This window comes from Octopus bimaculoides, chromosome 1, assembly GCF_046866305.1.
Source record: "Octopus bimaculoides isolate indiv1 chromosome 1, ASM4686630v1, whole genome shotgun sequence".
Taxonomy (NCBI): Eukaryota; Metazoa; Mollusca; class Cephalopoda; order Octopoda; family Octopodidae; genus Octopus; species Octopus bimaculoides.
Genome location: NC_142928.1, coordinates 127,545,177 through 127,568,357, shown reverse-complemented (window position 1 = coordinate 127,568,357; position 23,181 = coordinate 127,545,177). Strand labels below are relative to the sequence as shown.

At 34.9% G+C, this 23,181-nt stretch overlaps 1 protein-coding gene across 2 annotated transcripts in view; it reads left to right on the top strand.

Moving 5' to 3' along the window:
* The first annotated feature begins 554 nt into the window (after positions 1–554).
* The window catches only part of LOC106878724 (folylpolyglutamate synthase, mitochondrial), a 36,573-nt gene continuing 13,946 nt past the window's right edge, over positions 555–23,181 (top strand). The window contains exons 1-7 of one of the 2 annotated variants that reach the window (XM_052970108.2): positions 555–1,376; positions 13,829–13,945; positions 15,683–15,801; positions 16,216–16,321; positions 16,486–16,725; positions 18,823–18,900; positions 20,701–20,845. In XM_052970108.2, the coding sequence (XP_052826068.1) occupies positions 1,209–1,376; positions 13,829–13,945; positions 15,683–15,801; positions 16,216–16,321; positions 16,486–16,725; positions 18,823–18,900; positions 20,701–20,845 (973 nt within the window). In that variant the 5' untranslated portion in view covers positions 555–1,208. The remainder of the gene's footprint in view (positions 1,377–13,828; positions 13,946–15,682; positions 15,802–16,215; positions 16,322–16,485; positions 16,726–18,822; positions 18,901–20,700; positions 20,846–23,181) is intronic. The other variant, XM_052970117.2, reaches the window with a different exon arrangement.

Here is a 23,181-nt window from a genome sequence, read left to right as displayed (position 1 = left end):
AAAAATGCAGCGATCGTATTTTATACTGAAGAATAAGTAAAACATGGAAAACAGTAGGTTATGTGGCCTCAGCACATATGACATAACATTGAACGGCACTATCATGCTATTAGCTGTCAGAAGTGAAAGTGCTCACTGCTAGTGAAGTATCTGTCTGCCTGCCTGCCTGTTGCTGGCCTGTCGATTCTTTGGCTACTGACAGCTAATACCATGACTGGCCAGAGCGAGCTATATGTCTGTCTGTCTCTCTCTCTATCTATCTATCTATTACTCGAAAGTTCGCGCGTCCGCGCTAGCTAGTCGTGAGTAGAAAACACAAATTTAATATAAAAACATATTTCCTGAAATTGCAAATTATTTAAAATATAAAAATATAATTTTCAACAGAGAGAATTTATCAAAATAGAAAACAAATGAAGTTTGAATTTTAAAAATAATAGGATCGACCACTCACGACTAGCTAGCGCGAACTTTCGAGTAATAGATAGATAGATAGAGAGAGAGACAGACAGACAGACATAGCTCGCTCCGGCCAGTCATGGTATTCGCTGTCAGTAGCCAAAGAATCGACAGGCCAGCAACAGGCAGGCAGACAGACAGATACTTCACTAGCAGTGAGCACTTTCACTTCTGACAGCTAATAGCATGATAGTGCCCATTGAACAAGTGGTGGCACGGAAGGTTGGCAGTTGGTAACAGCTGTGTGACTGGACCGACATAATACGGAAGAAGGGCTTCCACACTGTTGCTCCACACTGTTGCTCCACATGCTAGAAATAGTAGCCAAATCTCGCTCAAACCACATTCTACCATCGTCTTAAAGAAGGAATTGAACGTTGGATGATAAAATCATACATACAAACATATATGCATACATACAGGCTTCGGCGAATAATCAATGACCTGGGGCTAAACAATAACAAAAGATTTTAAAAGTTTTAAATATATCCAATTAGAGACTAACAACATCTCTTGATGTGAAATACTTTCAATTTTTTAGGAAAATAGTTATTGCTACTATTGCAATTATAAGTACAAAACTATTCTAACGTTCATAACCGCCCTGTCTATATACACTTAAGACTGAATTATATTTTTTCTTTTTATGACGAAAGGGTGTGATTTTAAATCAAGCTACTACGGAGAAGTTTTCTTCAACCTAAATTTAAATTTGTTTACCAAACTTTAGCTTAAATATATCAGAACATATGACATTTCTTAGAAAACTGATGAAACACTCGTTATCTTTCGACACATTATCACACTTTGAATATCAAGGTTTTTTCTTACTTAAGCGCATACAACACACCATGGAGACTCTGTCATATGAACACAAGAACACAAAAATGACAGCAGGCGACGAAAAATCATATGATGTAAGTGAAAGCTAAAATTCAGTTATTAATATTTTTACTACTTTCCTTAATTTGGCGCAAGGCTTGAATTATCTTGAGAAAGTTGATCGAAATAACTAATTTATATTGTACCTTAATTTCCTACACACCATATTTTGAGCACGTAAAAATAATGGTATTATTTGATTCTTTCACCCGCACGATTTTCACTAAGAAAAAAAAATCGGATTTTTTGCTTGGAATCAAGTACCCACGCCTCCTAATATGCTGCAAACTCCTTAGTTTTGTTCGGAAAAAAGGGGGTGGGTGGGAAACCGCCCCCTATCCCGGAATCATTGGAAATTTTTCTTTTTCGGTGAATGAATTCCGGTGACCTCATATGCTACAAAAAACCCATTTTTGAGTTCGGAAAACGGGGTGGGGTGAGGTGGAAGCCTCAGAAATTTCACCCCCACCGCCATTGATCTTTTCACCTGCACGATTTTCACTAAGAAAAAAAAAACACTGATTTTTTTTACCAGAAATCAAGTCACCTGACCTCATAATATGCTGCAAACCCCTTATTTTTGTTTGGGGAAAAAAAGGAGGGGGGGGGGGAATCAGACCCCACTCCATATCTCAGAATCATTGGAAATTTTTTTTTTTTTGTTGAATGAATTCCGGTGACCTCCTAATATGCTACAAAACCCTTTTTGGGGTCCAGAAAACTGGGTGGGGGCGGAAGCCTCGGAAATTTCACCCCCACCCCCATTTTCAAATATTTTTTGCTATTTCTCTCTTTACCCATAATTTTAGATAACATTTTGCAGAAATACTTTTTCAAGAGAGTGTGGATTACATTAGATTGAAAATTGAAAGAAGTTTGAAATGAGTAAGTGAAGATGCAGAGGTTATAGAAGTTAGTGGTAACGAAGTGTGGAGAGACAGACGATAAGTTCAATATGAGATAAATTCATGTTAGAGTTTTTGCATGTATGAGTGAAATGGAGTAAAATATTAACAAAATATCTTTTTCCTACCTCTTAAAATCACTGGATATAATATATATAATAATCCCGATTAGATTTTCCTGCCTTGCCTCAATCAAACTGTCTTTTTTTTTTTTTTTTTTTTTTTTGCATGTCTCCAATATCTAAATAAAACTTAGGAATCTGAAGAAATTTTTTTAAAATGCATTTTTGAAGGTGAGGTGAAAAACTGCATTAGCTCCTTGTCTTTACCCATACTTTTAGATAATATTTTATAGAAATGTGTTTTTGAGAGTGTAGGTTACATTAGATTGAAAATTCAAGCAAGTTTGAGAAGAATAGGTGAAAATACTAAAGTTAGTGCTAACGGAGTCTGGGCAGAAGACATAAAGAATAAAGTCTTTTTAAAAATGTTTGTGTGTGTGAAACAGGTAAAAGTATAATGTTAAAATAAAATTTCTTTTACATACCTCTTAAAATCACTGGATATATTAACCCCAAATTGCAGAATAGATTTGATATGGTATCAAGTCAATTAGAAAAAAAAATTTCAATTTCCTTTTGGAATTTTTTGGCACCAATGGGGTAACTAATGCATTTCATTTTTGTGTGGAGAGTGAGAGAGAAAGATAGAGAGAATGATGAGAGACTATGGATAAAGTAAGAAAGAATGAGCCTTCCTTGAAAGAGAGGGGAGACATAAATGAAATTAAAATATCTTTTACTTGTTTCAGTCATTTGACTGTGGCCATGCTGGAGCACTGCTTTTAGTCGAACAAATCAACCCCAGGACTTATTCTTTGTAAGCCTAGTACTTATTCTATCGGTTTCATATATATATATATGCATGTATGTATGTATTTGTTTGTATTTGTCCTCCCACCATCACTTGACAACTGATGTTGGTGTGTTTACGTTCCTATAACCTGGCGGGGACGTCCCCGCCCCCTTTTCGAACCACCAAAATATGAGATTTGTGGGAAAGTAGGAAGTCAAGGGAATTGATTCCACATGAAAATCGTGATTTTTTTTTTTTTTTTTGTGAAAAGCGTGGGGGTGAGTTGTTAAAAAAAAAACAAATCCTGTGAACTTTCCTACAGTCCTCTCCCCACCCCTTCGGAAAACATTTTCCCCACAAATTTCTTTATAATCGTAATCTATGCTGTTTGAAATTTCATCAAAAGATATCCTTTTTCCTGAAAGTTATGAGAGGAAATAAAATGGATTGTGTGAATTTTCCGATAGTTCTCTCCCCACCTCTTCAGAAAAAATTTTCCCTAGAAATTTCTTTAAAATCGTAATTTGTGCCATTTGAACGGTATTTCAATAAAATTTCATAAATGTACATCCATTTTCCTGAAAGTTATGAGGGAAAAATCAGATCTTGTGAATTTTCTGAAAGTCGTCTCCCAACCCCCACACGTGGGAAAAAAAAACATCCTTTTCCATCTCAAGAAATTTCCTATGGGGTATGAGAAGCCTAATCCAAAACTCTGCCCCAAAATATTCTTGCATTGTCATTAGATTTCAATAAGCATTGTCACTTGATACTCTTACTTGTGGGAAAAGTATGAATGTTATAGCTCCTATTATCATTTCACTAAGAAATTGATTTGTTTTTATCATAGCTCTGATTATAGTTGCCATTACATTAATGTTTACGCTCTGAGTTCAAATTCTGCTGAGGTCCACTCTGTCTTTTATGATTCCGGGGTCAATAATATAAGTATCAGTTGATTACTGGGTCATTGTAATTATTTTACCTTTCCTCAAATACCTGGCCTTGTGCCAAAATTTGAAATTATTACATTAATGTTTAAAATATGAAAGTTAAATATCAGATAAAGCAATTGTCACTTTTGTTTAAAAATGTAATTTTTTAAATATTCTCATTCGAGAATTGAGATTTAGTTCCTTGTAAATATTAGTCTTGTATTTTTTATTTTATTTTCTTCATCTGATATTTCATACTACTTGCCAAATTACCCCTCAGGATAACAACAAAAATCCTTTCACACAACAAGGCAGCCTATAGGGGCTCCACAAACTCTTGACAACTTCAGATCTAATTCAGAGATGAAGCTGGAAGTGGAGGGGTCATAAGGCCACCTGTTGGAATATGCAGAGACTGAATAAACTATTATATTTTCAGGAGTTTTGGCATATTGGATAATGATGTCAGCATAAACCCAGCCAATGAATTTATTGTATTTTGCGACATGAAAGTTGAGAAATTGTTGCTGTGGTTATCATGAAGTTAAATGAAATCAGCTCCTTACACAAAGCTATTTCATTGCATAGCAATTGCAAGTATAATACATATTATAAAACATTTGATATTAACAAAGACTTCAAAAGTAACTAGTAGCAATTTCTTTTGAAAATGGACAAAATTTGGCACTGTGGTGTTATCAAGTACTTACAGAAAAAGGGTTTAGTCACCAAGGTCATTCATGCTGACACAGACGCTACATTAGAGGATGATGCTCTGGCTTTATCAACAGTGGGCAGCTGAATTTTGGAGGAGAAGGGAGAGTCAGGAAGATTGCCCAAGATCTGGATGTCCTGCAACTGCCACCACTGAGGCAAGTATTGATCGTAGTCACCTCATGGTGATGAATGACAGGTGATTGACTATAAACCAAATAACCAATGCTGTTAGCATTCCCTGTGAGAGAGTTGAGAATATTCTACACAATGAAAATGGCATGATAATGATTTCTGTTCAGTGTGGGTCATTTCTGACACCTGGTTAAAAGCGCACCAGGCTGAGCACATCATGGGAAAAGTTGACGTTGTTTGAAGCAGGTCCAGCTGGTTTCCTTGAAGTTTCCTAACCCAGGATGAGTGTTGGATCCATCATTTTGAACCAGAGACAAAGAGACAATCCTTGTAGTGGAAACACACCTCCCCACCTGCTCCAAATAAGGCCAAGGTCGTTTCATCTGCAGGAAAGGGGATGACCTCAGTTTCTTGAGATGCAAAAGACATTGTGTTTGCTGACTATCTTCAAAAGGGCTTCACCATCAATGGAGGGTACAATGCCAACTTGTTGAGGCAGTTATGAAAGGCTACAAATGAAAACTGACAAAAGAGGTCTTATTTCATCAGAACATTGCTCCAGCTCACAAGTTCTTGATTCCAGTGGCTGGTGTATGTAGCTGTGACTTTGAACTTCCTATTCTCCTGATTTGGCAATATCTGATTATCATCTGTTCCCCAACATGAAAAAGCACTTGGCTGGGAACCAGTATTGCAGTAATGATGATGTCATATCTTCTGTTGATGACTTTTTTGACCAACAAGACAACACAAAAAATTTTACTGTATTGAATCATACCAACAGCTATTAATCTTAACACTGCTTATATATATAATTTCATGAAAATACACAAACAAAATGTCAAAGTTTATGTGTGTGTGTGTGTGCACGCACAAACATAAAGGATGTCAAATCTATTATACTCCTATACTTTTGGCTCAATTCCCTCATTCCATACCCATATGCATCACATGTGATGAAAAACAATTTGAAGAACAAGAGCCCTATATTTTGTGTCTTCTAAAAGGATCTAGGTATCAGTAGCACAGTTCTGTACAATCAGTTTTGCTAAAATATTTTATTTAGGTTACCTAGTAAATAGAAAAAAGAATTACCACATATCAATAATCATCTGTAAAACATTTTCTACTTTAACCCCGCATCTCATGGCCTTTTGACATTACAAGCTATCAAATAGCAAATTCAAATTGCTGGTATTTACCAGTATCTAAAACAAAGGATAATGATGATGCAATAGCATTTTTGAAAACATTCAAATTGTTTTTACATTGAATGTGATGCATATGGCCATGGAATGAGTGAATCAAGCCAAAAGTGTAGGGATATAATATATTTGATATCCTTGTATGTTTTGTATATATGTATATATATATATATATATATATATATATATATATATATATATATATATATATATATATATATATACATATATATATATATATATATCTGCTGATCTCTCACTATGACATTACACACAGTTACCACCACATGCACAGTGTTGTCAGTGTTGGCAGCTCGCCTCACCGAGGTGTCAGTTGATGCCCGTGAGGGCACTTGGCTTTCCTAACGCCTTAGCCCTGCTATTGCCTGTGGTAATGCTGTGACCATGCTGGCTTGTTTCAGTAGGTTCCGTTGAACTTTGTGGTGTGCAACCAGTTGCTGTAATAAAAAAAATTCCTCACAAATGGTTTCAGTACAGTTTTAGCAGAGAGATTTGGAAGAATTAGAAGAAAGTTCTCTGGTAATTTTCTTTCATGTAAATAAATATTTATGTTAATTTATGAATTTGCCAGTAAAATCTTATAAAGTGACAATTTTCTAAAAGATGTACATGTTCTATAAAGTCAAACAAGAAGAATCTTTTTATTCTTTTCTGCAACTAGCTTGTTTGTTATCGGTAGTCTGGTCTAATGCTAAGGAAACAAGGTGTAAAACGAGTATGCAGGCATAATGTAGTAAACCGAAAATAAATCTTAATTGAAATTATAATCGCAATGATGATAGGCATTAATGTGGCATGTAAAAGAAGCAAGGGACAGAACTTCGAAATTTCAGTTGCCCGAAAATTAAATTGAAACAGGCAAGATTGATGGAGTCAATCGGATCTTTTATAGGTATGATGTCAACACTGAACACATTACGGTTTTCTTATATCTCCTCAGAAAAGAATTGGAAATGGAAAGTTACCAGACCACAGAATCACTTGATGAGGATATATAATTTTAGTGCCAAAATGATTCACTGATCATGCAACTGAAATAATGACACTTCAAAATTTCCCAAGAGTGCCTTCTGTATGAAGAACATATAGTTAAAAGCAGGTTTGCTAAATGTGGTAAGCCGAAAATCGTCATGCTAGAACTACCTTTTAATATTTGAATTTCAGTTCATTAAAAGGCAACTTTTGGGAAATTTTTCAATGTAAAGGAATGAATTGAAGATCATGTGTGAAGATGCAATAACAATGTCTGGGTTTGAAGAGAGTATAACTATGTATCCATGAGGTACTTAGCCTTCCTTTCATCATTATAGTTCTTGAGTGTATGATGCATGAGTTTTGGATTGATTGTCCATAGGAACTTTCATATCTTAATGACTTCTTGTCACAGAATCTGTCGCAAAGTTGCAGAAAAACTTCCAAAGCTGTAAGCATGAAAGTTAAATAATGTAATTATGCAACAGAGAACATAGTCTTATGTTAAAAAGATGGGTTGGTATGATGATGATGATGGATTTTTATATATGTATGAATGTAGTATATATATATGTGTGTGTGTATATATATATATATATATATATATGTATATATGTATGTATGTAGTATGTATGAATGTAGTATGTATGAATGTAGTATATATATATATATATATATATATATATATATATATATATATTTTATATGATTATGATTGACCGTTGACTGAACACTATTCAATTTTTTTTCTCCGTGTTTTTCTCCTTGTCTCCGTATTCTTTCTGTTGAAGAGCGTAGCTCGAAACGTCAAAGACTTTCCGTATTCCCGAGCGTCATACTAATATATACTTTTGTTATTTACACCACCTGTCCTCGTCTGTTGTTATTATTTGTATATTCTCCCATATATATATATATACCAAAAATTTAAATTCTGGTCATAGAGTTACCAAAAGTTTTGTATCAACGAAAGCCAAAGCTTCGTGGACAGTTTGTCAGACTCCATACAAAGGCAAAAAAATTCAAACTTTTTACCATGCAGACATGAGGAAACGGTCAAATATCAAGATTTAAGGCCTAACATACAAAAACGTTAATGATGACGGGTTATCCCCCCTGGACCATAGGATAAAATAATCCTTACAGCCCGAAAAAAGCCTAACCAACAAACAGCGAGATCCAATTTTCCAGTAGGTAGCGCTTGAAGTGGACACATTTAGAGAAACCTTCTTTACGACTATTAAACACGTCAGGTTTAGTATAATCCTTAATAATTTTGGTTCTCTCCACGACGCAGACTTTGTAACAGCTACGCACATTAATATATGAGCCTGGATGATCTATTATTTTCCAACTAATATCACATAGGGTCCCTTGATCTTTGAGATGCCACATGTAGCGGGTCAGGGACGCAACAAACTGTCTTTCTGGGACTCTGAAGGATGACTGGTGGTTGTGGAAGTAACATTTGAAAGATGTACTAGCCGATCTGATATATTTACAAACTTGGGATGCAGCTATATTCACACTCCTGGTATATCTCTGGTAGGCTCCAAGCCTGGGGATGCTGTTGGTAACACTGTTGCTGACACTGTCGATATGGCACGATGATCTGGGGGTGATATCGCTGTGATTAACATTTCTAGTCATATGGTTGGCAATGTAGCTGCCAGCAATAGTGTGGGTGTGGCTGGTGGTAACATGGTGCAGGACTGGTCATCCCATCTGGGTCAATGATAATTGCTTGGTCATCATCTGTGGTGATGTTACTGGGAACACCAGATATCTCCTCTATGTCACTGGTCCTGGATTGGTCATCATCTCTAGGTGTGGCAATTGTACTGGTGGTAACATATGGTGCAGGGGTGATCACTCTATCGGTGTCAATGATAATGGTTTGTTCATCATCTGTGGCGGTAGTACTGGGGTTGTCGGTTACCTCCTCTGTGTCACTGGTCCCAGACTGGTCATCATCTCTGGCTGTGGCAATTGTACTCATGTGAGACCTGGTTAATCTGCTAATATTGCTGTTGGATGACACATTGCTGGTAATGCAGACAGCAGGTATAGGTGTCACCACAGGTTCTTAGATGACTTCTTCAGCCTTGCATCAGCCTTCTACTGGACAGTTATTATATACCTTGCCAGAGCAACCTGCCTGTTTGTGTATGTTTGTTAAAATGCTTTTCATGTTCGGTGCACAACTAAAAGAGATTCTTAGGTTGTGCTTGTTTAATAATTGCTTGTATCTCTGTGTGCGTGTGAAGTGTTTGTCTATTAATCTAAGGAAAATCCTTCTTATACAAGTCTTGACGTTGAGCGAGAAGGGTGGAACAAACCAAATAATGTTTCTGTGGTGCTTCCTTTTCTGGGTGCTAGGGCCTGAATGTAGATCTGGTCCTTAAACCCACTTGATGGGCAGCGGTGTCAAAGATACCTTGGCTAGAGAATAGATTCAAGATCCTCTTGCTTATACCCTTCACTAGGTTCTTGAAAACTATACTGGGGTAGCAGGAGGCTGTGCTAATATAGGACAGCTTCTTGTTTGGCTTGTGATAGGGCCTGTATATACCAGAGCCCAGATCTAAAGTAACGTCCAAGAAATCTACTGTGGTGAGATTAGTCTCAATGGTGATCTTGAGTCCCATTCAGCATAGGGTGTTAAATAGGTCCTTTCTAAGTCTATTTAGTATGTGCCTATTGGCTCCTCTAGAGATGGTTAGGGTGTCAAAGAGGACCGAAGGAAACCTCTTCCCTAAGATGTCCAGGATGTACAGTCCAATAATATCGCAGACATGTTCACTGTCATATGCTCCCATAGTCACATCAAAGGAACCCTTGGGGTCAGATTGCATGACCCCTGTCGAATCTTTGCTGAATAGCACCATCTTCCTGGCATGTATGATAATGCTAATATCACTATCACTAATATCTGTGAAGCCCTTAGCAAAGGAAAGTGCCTTGATCAACAACTCTTTTGAAATTGATGGATAAAAGTCAATAATGTTGAACTGTGTAAACCTAGCCCTGCCTTTTCCCCGGTTGGCAATAAACTATGAGGTCACATATGTATATAATTTTTTTTCCAATTGTCAAAAAGGTTCATTTCTTAGTTCTTTATTTTTTTTTTAGTTTTTGGAGGTCTTTTATTTATTAGATGAAAGAAAGCGATAACAAGCCTATTTAATAACTACATATATAACACATAGGTATGATACATATATAATACAAAACCACATTAAAATACATATCTAAAACCAAACAAAACACAAACATGAGGGAAAAGGAAACAAAGGAGAAAAAGAGGAAGGAAGTTGAATAGCTCCTGCAATTTAGCTTGGAAAGGTATATTAATGTGCCAAATTCTAAAATTTCCAATAAACTTTAATTTTTGAAATGCTGACAGCCAAGCAAACTAGATCCATATTTGCTCCTGTAAAGACATGTCATCTGACTCTGCTCTGTTGACTTCTTCTTCTTCTCTTTGGGAATACCATACTGCCTTTCTGACATCATCTGCAGAAATTCGTTTTCACATTTCACTTTACAGATGCCTCCAGTCAAGAAAATTTGTCGACAGTACAGTAGTGATTATTTATCATTTGGATTTATTCCTTCTCCTCAGAACTGTCAGTTACCAATGTACCTTCTTTGCCATCAAACATTGACCGACAAAGCAATGAAAGCTTCATGCTTGAAGTATCACTTTGATGCAAAGCATTCTGACAAGAAGAACAAACCGTTATCATACTTTTTGCAACTGAGCTCCTCTTTCAAAAAGCAAATACAAACATTCAACATGCTACTCCAGGAAACTAGTAAACAGGAGAATGATAATTTGATTGCATCATACAACATTGCATTGCTTGTTGCTAAGTCTGCAAAGTCTCACACAATTGGAGAAACATTACTTCGCCTGGTTATTGAAGAAGTTTTGTCAAACATCATGCTCGAAAATCCCGATAACATTATGAAGAAGATTCCACTGAGTAATAACACAATTTCTTGATGCATCGATGAAATGGCCAACAATGTCAAACATCAGCTCATTAATATTCTCTAGCATTCTGAATTTTCCAGACAATTGAATGAGTCAACTGTTGTGGATAATCAATGTTTGATGATGGTATATGTTCGGTATTTCATTGAAGACCTTCAACCTTGTGAGGAAATACTGTTCACAGAGAAATTGCCACTTGATTCAAAAGGTGCAACTATTATGCACACTCTCAAGTCTTTCCTTTTTGAACATAAAATCCCACTTAGTAATATTCTTGCCTGTGCATCTGACGGAGCCCCTTCAATGATAGGAAGATACAGAGGTTTTTCATCTCTCCTAAAGCATGAAATTTCACACCAGATACTAACTGTTCATTGCTTGGCTCACCGGCAGCATTTAGTGGCAAAAAATATGAACAGTAAATTGAATGATGTGCTACAGTTAGTTATCAAGACTGTGAACAGATTGAAGTCCAGTCCCTTGTCTGATCGAATTTGCCATCAACTCTGTCTGAGAAATGATGAGGACCATACTAAACTCTTATACCATACCGAAGTGCAGTGGCTGTCAAAAGGAAACTGTGTTTTACGCTTTGTTGAACTGTTTCATATAATATCTTTTTCTTTGAAGATACTTCACTATCCACTTCATTGATGGCTGCAAGGTGCAATTTCTTTTTTCTTTGTGATATATTCACAAAATTAAATTATTTGAGTAAGTTATTACAAGGAAAAAGAAAAACTCTCGTTGATTGTAAATCATTTATGACTACCTCCATTTCAAAATTGGTGTTGTTTAAGACTAACATTTCAAAACGTCAATTCCATCAATTTCCACAACTTGATTCTTTGAAAGATGAATTAGTTGATGAGGTTTTAACTACATATCACAACTATTTACAATCATTGCACAATAACATGGTGGAGCGATTTCAAGATGTTATTGCGCTGGATATTCCAAATCAGTATAGCAATCCATTTGAGGTTGATGCAGTTGATTGCAAGGATGATGTTCAGGTGGGACTGATAGAATTACAAAATGATAATGATGCCACAATGCGATATCGCCAAAATAGCAAAGAAAGTTTGTGGTACCATCAGAGTATATTGAATTCCTACTGCAATCTGTGGAAACATCTGAAATTACTTTTGCTTACCTTCCCTACCTCATACCTGGTTGAATCCAGTTTTAACCATGTTGGAACTTTATTTTCCCATAAAAGAATTGGACTGGATGTGATACAAGGAGAAGACTTGCAGCTAAAGTTGACAAGTTTGAAACTGAATGTATCTGCAATAGCTGCATCACACCAGGCACATGGTTCTCATTAAAAAGTTGTATTCTTTTCCTTTATAATACAGTCATTATTTTTTTTTTTGCATTGGTAGTTCTGATCAATGGTTCATTTGGGGAAAATGAAAATGAGTTTAAAAGAAAGAGCAAGCTTCCAGAAGTTAATCATTCTGCATAATATAGAGTTAAATTTAGAATTTTATTCACACTAATGGCAAAACTAAACCCACAATAAGGGATTTGTAAACAACCGCATATTTGGTCCAAATTGTATTAACAGGGAAATGAGTTTACGATATAGTGTGTGTGTGTGTCAAATGATACAAGGGCGGTGGTCCTAGGGGATTTTGTGTTGGGTGGGGTTGTGTTAAGGTTTTTTTTAAACAGGTGGGTGATGGAGCATTTTTTGGCCGATAGGTAAGCAATATTGCAATTTGGTGCAAAAAGTTTGGGAAACACTGCTCTAACTTTTCATCATTTGATACTGGATCACCTCCTTTAATGCTCCCTCTGTTGTGGCAAGACACCTACTTCTGTTTCTTTTTCTCTTTGTCACACACTAACTTTCATCCTCTGTCACAAATGCCCTGCCCCTCTCATAATTCCTTGTCTTGTGAGATACTTGGTTACCCTGCCAGTGCTGGTGTCACATTAAACGCATCCAGTCCACACTGTAAAAATCTTGTCAAAACTGACTTCACCTGTGCTAGTACCATGTAAAAAGCACTGAGTCCACTCTGCAGAGTGGTTGATGTTAGGAAGGGCATCCAGTTGTAAAATCTTTGCCAAAATAGATGCAGTAGCTTTGGGTAGATTTTCTACCTGGCTGGCTCCTGTCAACTGTCCTACCCATGCATCAGTAGAAGATGGATGTTAAATGATAATGATGATTATATATATATATAATTATATATATATATATATATATATATATATATATATATATATATATATATATATGAGTGTGTGTGTGTGTGTGTATATATGGGAAAGCGTTTATTTAAGAGAGTTGACATATTTTATGTTTGAAAACTGCATGAAGAGCATGACAATTGATAAGGTCATTAATTTGCAGACTTTTACAAAACTTAAAAAGAAGGAGAAAAGCTCTTAAACTTTTAGCTTAAAAAATGTAGACTATGAATTGAAACTATATTTTTTTAATGGTATTTTTTTGTGTATAGAATAAAATGAATTACCTGTTTAAGGAATATTTGATGCTCTATTTCAATTTTCCTTGTAATGGGAGTTCTAAATGTATATAATACAGTTAGTATATGTTTTATATATTTAAATTTATATATAATTATATATAGGTAGTGGTGTTAAAAAAAAATGGTAAAGAGTAGGATTCAAAAATGCTTTAACCTTTCTGTGTCTTGTATCTTACTTATATAATCATTATAGACTTCACATTTTATAAATAATTTATTTGCAACTTGAATTTTTCAGGAAACCATCAAAACTTTGAATTCTTTACAGAGCAAAAAGAAAATTCAAACACAGCCAACCAATAAAAAGAATAAATTAGTCTTCATTCAGCTGTGTCTTGAGAATGTTGGTTTAACAGTGAGTAGCACTTTTCTCAACATAATTTTTGATGTAACTTTACATAAAACAAGTAATGTTAATTATGTAGAATGACTCTTCATGAACAAATCATCAAGACCATCCTACAAAGAAGAATTTGATAAAATTAATTTATTCATCAGCACTGAAACACAAACTCTACACATCCTGTAGAGTAAACATTGAATACTAAATCTGTATATAAATTATACATTAGTGAGACCATCAACCTCCCTACAAAGACCAGCAAACTTTCATTAGTTTTCTTTTCAGAATCAGAACATGCCTAAGATTTGAAGTCACTGGCTGCACATAAGGCTTAAATATAAAGTACAGTCATGTACTTGACATATATCTGGGAATACCGTTTTTATTTGAGTACTATTAACATATCTGGAATAATATCATCTTCACTAGTACACTGATTGCATACGTGGGGCTATTGCAAAGTATTGACTTCACATATTGGATGATTTTATATCGAAAACTATACTCACTTTCATGCATATTCTAAATCTGTAACCCAGAGAAAAAATAGATAATATACCTCATACTTAGTTAATCTTTCTATTAACCACAAAGGACTATAGCAGCAGTAACAGCCCTTAGTTTTTATAAAGTTAAATAGATGTTATATTCTTATGGATAAACAAATAATCGAAACAAATGGCAGTAACCACTTGGAACGTAACAACAATCTTTTAAGAACCAACACTCCAACACACTAACTCGAATTGTAAACTTTGAACTCCAACTCTGCACTATCACTATATGGACTGTGGAACTAGCATGATCATTTTATTCAAACCACAAGGGTTAAAAAAAGAGGGGACAATACATGGGACAAATAGGGTTTGGGGACTTATCGAATGAGATTACAGATATGAATAAATACAATATAATTTCGGATGAAGATGAAAGAATGAAAGGAATGGATTTGACCCCACATTCCTGTGTTCAACCATTTACTTCATTTTTTTTTCTTTTTACTCCACGTAATTAAGCACTTACACACCCAAGATTCGGGCTACTTTCTTCCATCATTTTTCAAACTTTTTCTTATCAGGCATTTCTTCTCCAGATGTGTTTTCCCTCTTAGGTGATGTAAAAAGAGGTTAACCAAAGCATGCCTGGAGATGAAGGTGTCTGAAGCGATACCTCTTCCATATCACCTCTTTCACTATAGCTATTACGGCTAGAAAGCAGAATTTCTCTTCTTCTTATAGAGGAGACGGTGGAATGATCTTAATAATCAACTTGGCTGACAGCTGTACTCTCACCAGCTACCCACATGTCCGAGAGATTTGGACACTGTACAATTGCATGCAGAACAGTTTCGTTGCATTTGAATTTAAAACAGTATTATTTTTCATATTGTTTGTGTTTTTACAACTTTATAATTTTATCATCATCATCATCATTATTATTATTATTATTAAAACTGTTTAATCCTGTCTGTATTTCATGTGTTCTTACCAGTTATCAAAACTAGTCATTAAAATCCTTTCTGTAATGTCCTGATTCAAATGTATGTGTTATTAGTAGTATCTAGTATTGTTTGACTGTAAAGATTTTATAACATTGGTCTTACATGTGGCCTATCACCTCTTATTGGCACCTGGTATGTGATATCATAACAAGCAGTAGTATATGTTGCCTTTGGCACACTATAATCTGATAAACTTATGAGAAAGCAGTGTTTTTAACACTAAATATGATTAAATTACTTCCCCCTAGTTAAAAGAATTGGACAATTTGTCTGTGATCCATGTTGCTGGTACTAAAGGAAAGGGATCAACTTGTTACTACACTGAATGTATTCTTAGAAATAAAGGTCAGAAAACAGGATTTTTCAGGTAAGTATAAACAGCATATTATTTTCTTTACACTTGGATATTTCAGAACTGCTTATTATCAATTCTATATATGAAACTCTTAAGGCTATATGCGTTTTAGGATTCAGAAGACTTAGATTTTAGAATTCATATATTACATATTCTTATATAATTCCTTCAGCAAAATTTGGGATTGCATCATTTTACCAAACACTTCGATATACTTGCAGTAAGATGTTTGAGTACTCATATCAAATGAGATAAATAAAAATCATAAATGCTATCATAGTTTATATATATATTCTTGAGAAGACAGTGCAACAGTGTTATTATTATAATAAGGGTGGAATTGATTATCTGATAAAAGGCTATTAATCAAACTTGTATTATCTACATCTTTCCAGTTTTGATTTCTCTGGTATAATTTTTTTCCAGTTCTCCACACCTGATTAAAGTTCGTGAAAGAATCCGTATTAATGGAGTTCCTCTATCAAAAGAGGATTTCACAAAATATTTTTGGATTTGCTATGACCTGCTATTGGTAAGAAATCTTTAGTTTATATCTATATTGTTAAATATTCTCTTCTATACACATTTGTCTTTTTTAAATCCCTTCTATACACATTTGTCTTTTTTTAAATCCCTGATTTAATCAAATTTAACTGAAATTCAGCCAACTAATGATAAAAATGTTCTCTCTTTTAGAAGAAAAATGAACAAATGCCATCATATTTTCAAATGCTAACAGTTATGGCTTTTTATGTCTTCCACAAAGAAGCTGTTACTGTGGCAATCATTGAAGTAGGTATTGGTGGTCTTTATGATTGTACTAACATTGTTGAAAACCCAGTAGTATGTGGAATTACACATCTAGGTATTGACCATGTAAATGTACTTGGTAATACATTAGAGAGCATTGCAGCACATAAAGCTGGTATTTTCAAGGTAAGTTTAACCTAACAACTGAAAGTTTTTAGAGTGGCTTTTAGCAAGGTGTTTTTGAATAGACACTATATCCTCCTCCTCCTCCTCCTCTCTTCTTCCTCCTCCTCTCTTCCTCCTCCTCCTCTCTTCCTCCTCCTCTCTTCTTCCTCCTCCTCCTCCTCTCTTCCTCCTCCTCCTCTCTTCCTCCTCCTCCTCTCTTCTTCCTCATCCTCCTCTTCCTCCTCCTCCTCCTCCTCCTCCTCCTCCTCCTCCTCCTCCTCCTCCTCCTCCTCCTCCTCCTCCTCCTCCTCCTCGGGTTCAGTGGCAAAAGCACTACATCTGTTGTTACAGGATTTATGTGAGATGGAACATCATCATCATCATCATTTAACGTCCATTTTGCATGCTAACATGGGTTGGATGGTTTGAGTGGAACTGGTAAGGCCAGGGGCTGCACCCAGCTCCATTGTCTGTTCTGGCATGGTTTCTACTGCCAGATGCCCTTCCTAACACCAACCACTCCACAGAGTGTACTGGGTGTTTTTTTTTATGTGATACCAGCACCAGTGCTTTTTATCTGGCACCAACACTGGTATCAATTCTGCTGTGGCAAACAAGTCTTCTCAAGTACAGCAAGGTGCCCAATATTTCAGTCCTTAGTCATCTCTTTTGTAAGGCTCAAGTCATTGAGCCTCGTATCAGCTTTTAAATAAATTACCTGTAAAATCAATATAGTCTATATCATCCTTGAGATGCAAAGAACACAGATGAAATTTACATCTATTTGTGTTTACTCTTTTACTCTTTTACTTGTTTCAGTCATTTGACTGTGGCCATGCTGGAGCACTGCCTTTTAGTCGAGCAAATCGACCCCAGGACTTATTCTTTGTAAGCCTAGTACTTATTCTATCGGTCTCTTTGCTGAACCACTAAGTTACGGGGATGTAAACATACCAGCATCGGTTGTCAAGTGATGTTGGGGGTACAAACACAGACACACAAACATATACACACACACATATATATACATATATACGACGGGCTTCTTTCAGTTTTCCATCTACCAAATCCACTCATGAGGCTTTGGTCGGCCTGAGGCTATAGTAGAAGACACTTGCCACGCAGTGGGAATGAACCCAGAACCATGTGGTTGGTAAGCAAGCTACTTACCACACAGCCACTCTTGCGCCTATAGTTTGTATAATTTTTTTTTCTGTTAATCTTTGGTATTGAAATAGCAAAATTTTTGGTGTAACTAAGTGTTTCACTGCATTTTTGTTAAGCAGTTTGTTTAGGAAAGGAAGTGCTGATGTATTATACATAGGAAAACTTTTACTGTTAGGAATAGCATTTGAACTAAAAAGAAAAAAGATTTTAATTGGATTATTGTCCTCCTATTTTAATTTGCATGTGAGTTGCTGAATGTTTGTTGCATGTGAGTTGTTGAATGCAAAGTATTCTGTCCCTACTTAAGCATTATAACATTAATTAGAGGTATGGTTGAAAGATTCTTCATGAAAAAAGGTGTTAGAAATATAGTTACAAATGTTATTGGCCATGTTTTTTTAAAGATCATTGGTTGGAAATTAGGCAGTTAATTTATACACTGAAACTTTTCATTGAGTTTTATATAAGGAAGGTATTTGCTCTTATTTAAAACCTATGTAATGCTCAGAAAATTGACAGTTTTAATATTAATGTTGATTGTGATTTTTAGACTAATTTTATGTTATAAAGATATATATTAAGTCTTTTCTGAGTTTATCTGGAGTGGAGTCATTAGAGAAGTGTAATATGTTCAGTCCATCATCTCTGTAAAGTTATACTTCTAGATGGGAAACAATTTTTATAAAGACATACTAATTCACAAATGTCTGCTCCATCAATTAATTGTTATCTAGAGTTGATATTTAGTCGGACATTCAGCTAGAGCTGAATGTTCAACATAAGCTGCAATGCATGCGCATATAATTCTGTATTCATAGAAGATCTTTTAATGTTTTGTCAAATTATTTGAAAGAAGTAAATTGTAAGTAGAAATGTCCAGTTTTGTATGCAAATATTGTAAAAACATTGTAAAATATCAGCACTGTTTCATATATTTTGATTTGTATACAGCCAGGTTCCATTGCTGTTACTGTTCCTCAGAAGGAAAATGCCATGAAAATTTTGAAGCAGACTGCCACAAATAAGAACGTAAGAATTTTAGAAATGGTTTAATATGTTGACGCTTATGAATCTGAGGTGAAGTCAATAAAATATGATTATCTTACTTTAAATTCAAATTACGATAAACGTAAACAAACAAACAAAGTTTGCTTTTAGAATTGTTGAAATGTCTTAGAAGGTTAAAGAAGTAATTTTTAAATTCTCAAACGCAGGATAATGCTAATAATATAGCCTGAACAGGATAAGCTACCCCTATTTTGCAGGATAAGCTACCCCTATTATGAGACTCATAGCTGGCCGCCAACACTTTTTTCTGCAAAATAGGGGTAGCTTATCCTGTTCAGGCTATATTGTTAGCATTATCCTGCGTTTGAGATTATCTTACTGTTTACACATACATGAACAAACACATTTATTACATGCTTTCTCACAAAATCTTGAGTGGGGTGGATTACTTGTTAAACAAATGTTTTGCAAATATTGAATTTTATTGTATCTTTAGGCTTCATTCTTCACCTCTCAGTTGTTCTCTTAGGAATGAATATGAGGCCTTCCTGAAATATCCTCTAGAATAGATTGGCATTCTAATCATAGATAAACTTAGTTGTCATCTAATTAAAATATTGGAATGAAAGCTAGGTATTTGCCTAGATGAAATTTTGATTGTTTGTTGTTTGATTTTATTTCTTAAAACATTACTATAGAATAATTCTCTAGCTTCATCTGTTTCTATGACCAGTTGTAACACTTCTGACATGTCTGCATGATATCATAGTTTCGAATGAGGGTAACTCACATCAAATTTTTCAATAAAATGTCTTAATTTTCACGATCTTAAAATAAAATGATGATTTGATATTTTCCCCCATGGAGCTTTGTCAGGGGAAAGCAACATTCATCTTGAGTGCATTAAGATCTTGAATTCCTGGTTAATAATTGTCATATAGTTTTAGGCAAAGGTGAGAACTTACAAAAGTAAGAGTTGGTTATTGAGAGGTTATTGACATCTTAGTTGATGGAGTTAAAAGTGTTACAATTGTCTTTATATGTATTTAATTTATTATTAGATAGGAATATTTTGTAAGTGTGTTTGTTGATTTCATACCAATAGTTTTTCTATCTAGTATTACAAAGATATTTTTGGAGTTTTAAAATTTTTTTATGTCTTGAGCATCTGTTAAAAGTTGTTGGTATAAGTTTTAAACTTGTAGTCTTTTTTAAATTGAGAAAAATAACCAAATTCTTACTGGTCCAATAGTTTCTTGCCAGCAATTATTTGAGTGTCTTGAAGCTGGAGTTGTTTTTCAGAATTATCTTTTTCAAAAAACCATGTTTTACATCACACTCTTCTCATATAGCCTTCGGGTGGTTAAGGTTAAAATAAAAGTTAATCAGTGTCAAACTTCTTTGTTAACTTCTGTGAGAATGAAAATTACATTCTCTTTTCAAATAAATATTTGGCAACACAGTAGATATGTTAGTAAAACATTAATAAGGTAAAAGAAAAGCAAATATGGAAAATCTACAATTTAGCTTGAAATTTTAGATTCTCTTTCTCATAAAACAATAAAATATCTAAAATTTATACATTTTCAACTCAATTCATTCTCTGTTGCAAATGTAGCTCATCACTGGTTTCATTGAATAAGGAATTATCTTTTGTTAGTAAAAATTTAATGAACAGTTGATGAATCTTTGGATATAGATGTCCAAAAATTCAACAATATTGTAGAATATTCAAGAATATTGTTAAAAATATTTGAGTAACTCAGTCCACCTAACTGGCTTTCTATGCTTATATGTATTTTGTATATGATTTTCTTTCAGTGTTGTTTGTATTTAAGCCCACCATTTTCATCTTATGAGATATTCAAAGAGAACCCTGTATTTTACAATAAAGAACCACTTGAACTTGAAAATATGACATTAGCTGTTCAGTTGTCCAGGATTTGGATGAACTGTAAGAAAAGAGGTTAGTTTGTTTTTCTTTTGAAAGTTTTTTTGATATTCAGGGATTTGACAGTGTTGAATATTGGAAATAGTTTAGCACTGGACAAGATGACTGTATTTACATTCTGATTTCATAACCTGCTGGTATTAACTTTACTTTCCTTCCATCGAACATAAAATAAATACCAGTGAAGTATTGAGATTCATTTACTTAGCTGTAACTTCTCCCAAAATGTGTGGCCTTCATGTCAATGTTAAAAGTCAGCTTTAAGAATAAGAGAGTGGTGAAGTGATTGAGTTAGTGAAGATTAAACGATTTCCTTTCGTTAGTTAATTTCTCTGTTGTCTGACAAATGAAACACTTTTTTGACTTTTTCTAATCAGAAATACCCATCAATAAGTAACCAGTCCTATTGATTTGAAAGCTAGGCTGATGACCTCCTTTTGCCTATTGTTTAACCTTAACATGGTTTAACATGATCAAGCAGACCTAAGATCATAAAATTAGCAAAGGTATTCAAACTGACCATCCTGTTTTCAAAAATAATATACCTTGCTCTACATTATTCAATAGGTTCTTTTTCAAGGTTGTAGGATTGAGTTCGTGACTGCAAGCTAACAAACCATTTGTCAGTTTTGCAATGCTGCTGCTATCTAAGTATCTTCTTAGAGCTAATGCTGTATCTCATCTGCCATGAACGCCTTTTTCAACCCTTCCACTCCAAAACTTGTATATCAACATCATTATCATTTTAACATCCAGGCTGGATGCCCTTCCTGATACCAACCCTCATTTGTTTCCAAGTAAGATAATATTTTATCATGACTAGACATACTTTCAAAGAAGATTGGAAAACAATGACACTGCTTACAACTATCACATGATGTCAAAGTAAGGAGACAATAAAACACACACAAGGCACCTGTGCCTTTTTACAAGCTGGTGACATGTAAAAAAACACCCAGTACACTCTGTAAAGTGATTGGCTTTAGGAAGGGCATCCAGCCATAGAAACCAAGCCAAAACAGCTGACTGGAGTCTGGTGCAGTTCTCCGGCTTACCAATCCCAGTCAAACTGTGTAACCCATGTCAGCATGGAAAATGGACATTAAATGATGATGATTTTATATATATATATATATATGTATATATATACATATATACATGGTGAGTTTCCATCTACCAAATTCATTCACTAGGCATTGGTTGGCCTGTGACTATAGACTATAGGAGAAAATACTTGCCCAAGTGCTATGCAATGGGACTGAACCCAAAACTATGTGGTTGGGAAGCAAACTTTCTAGCACACAGCCACTCTTGTGACTAAATTCTGTATGTCCCTACAATTTTATCCCTAAGACTGAGTATCAGTCACGTTGGTCTCACAAGTTCAAGAGACACTGAAAATGTTATGGACACTGTCTTTCTGTTTCTGATTAACCAATTTAATCAAACATCTTGCAATATCTGTTTATTGCTTGATGGACAGCTGTTTAAGAGTTCAGTGTCATGGTAATCGTGGATCTGTTTGGCTTTTTGCACTTTATTGTACTTCATTTATGTTGTTAACACATTCAATCAAAACTTTCCTTAGACCACCTATATCAAAAGTATTATGATCATGATCATTGTTATTTTAATATCTACATTCCTGTTGCATGGGTCATACAGGATTAGTTGTGTCAAATTTCCTGTCACCTATCCTCATGCTTTCCCCAATGACTAGACATGTTTTTACATTTTGCATGATTGTAGCATTCATTTATATCTATTACATGTTGTCAAGACAAGGAGACATGAATACAAATATACACACATATGCATAAAGACATATATTAACATGCATTCGTGCACACACACACGCACATATATGTACACATGCAGTGCACTTCTTTCAGTTTCCATCAATCAAATCCACTCACAAGGCTTTGGTTTGTCTGGGGCTATAGTAGAAGTTACTCTAAGTGCCATGCATACTAGGGACACAAACTTCTTAACCACACAGCTATGTCTGCATCTATTGCCATACTTGTATACTATATTCAAGTCTCTGGCTTCCTTAGAGAATAACCTCTCCTTACTAGTGAGGGACGGGGTTAACTTTAGACTGGACACTTGATCCAAATAATTGCATTAGAGTAGACTCCAATGATACTACCCAACGACCAGGTAGTGTTCCAAATTCCAGGTTAATTGAGTAATAAATAAGGAAAATAATTATAAAAATATTTGGATCTTTCTGAATTGACGGGCACCATTTGTTTTCTTAACGAAACACTTTCAAACTTGGGATACTGGTAGAATGTGTCATATAAAACATCTTTTTCTCTTAGTTTTCTAAACAAAAATTTCTACAT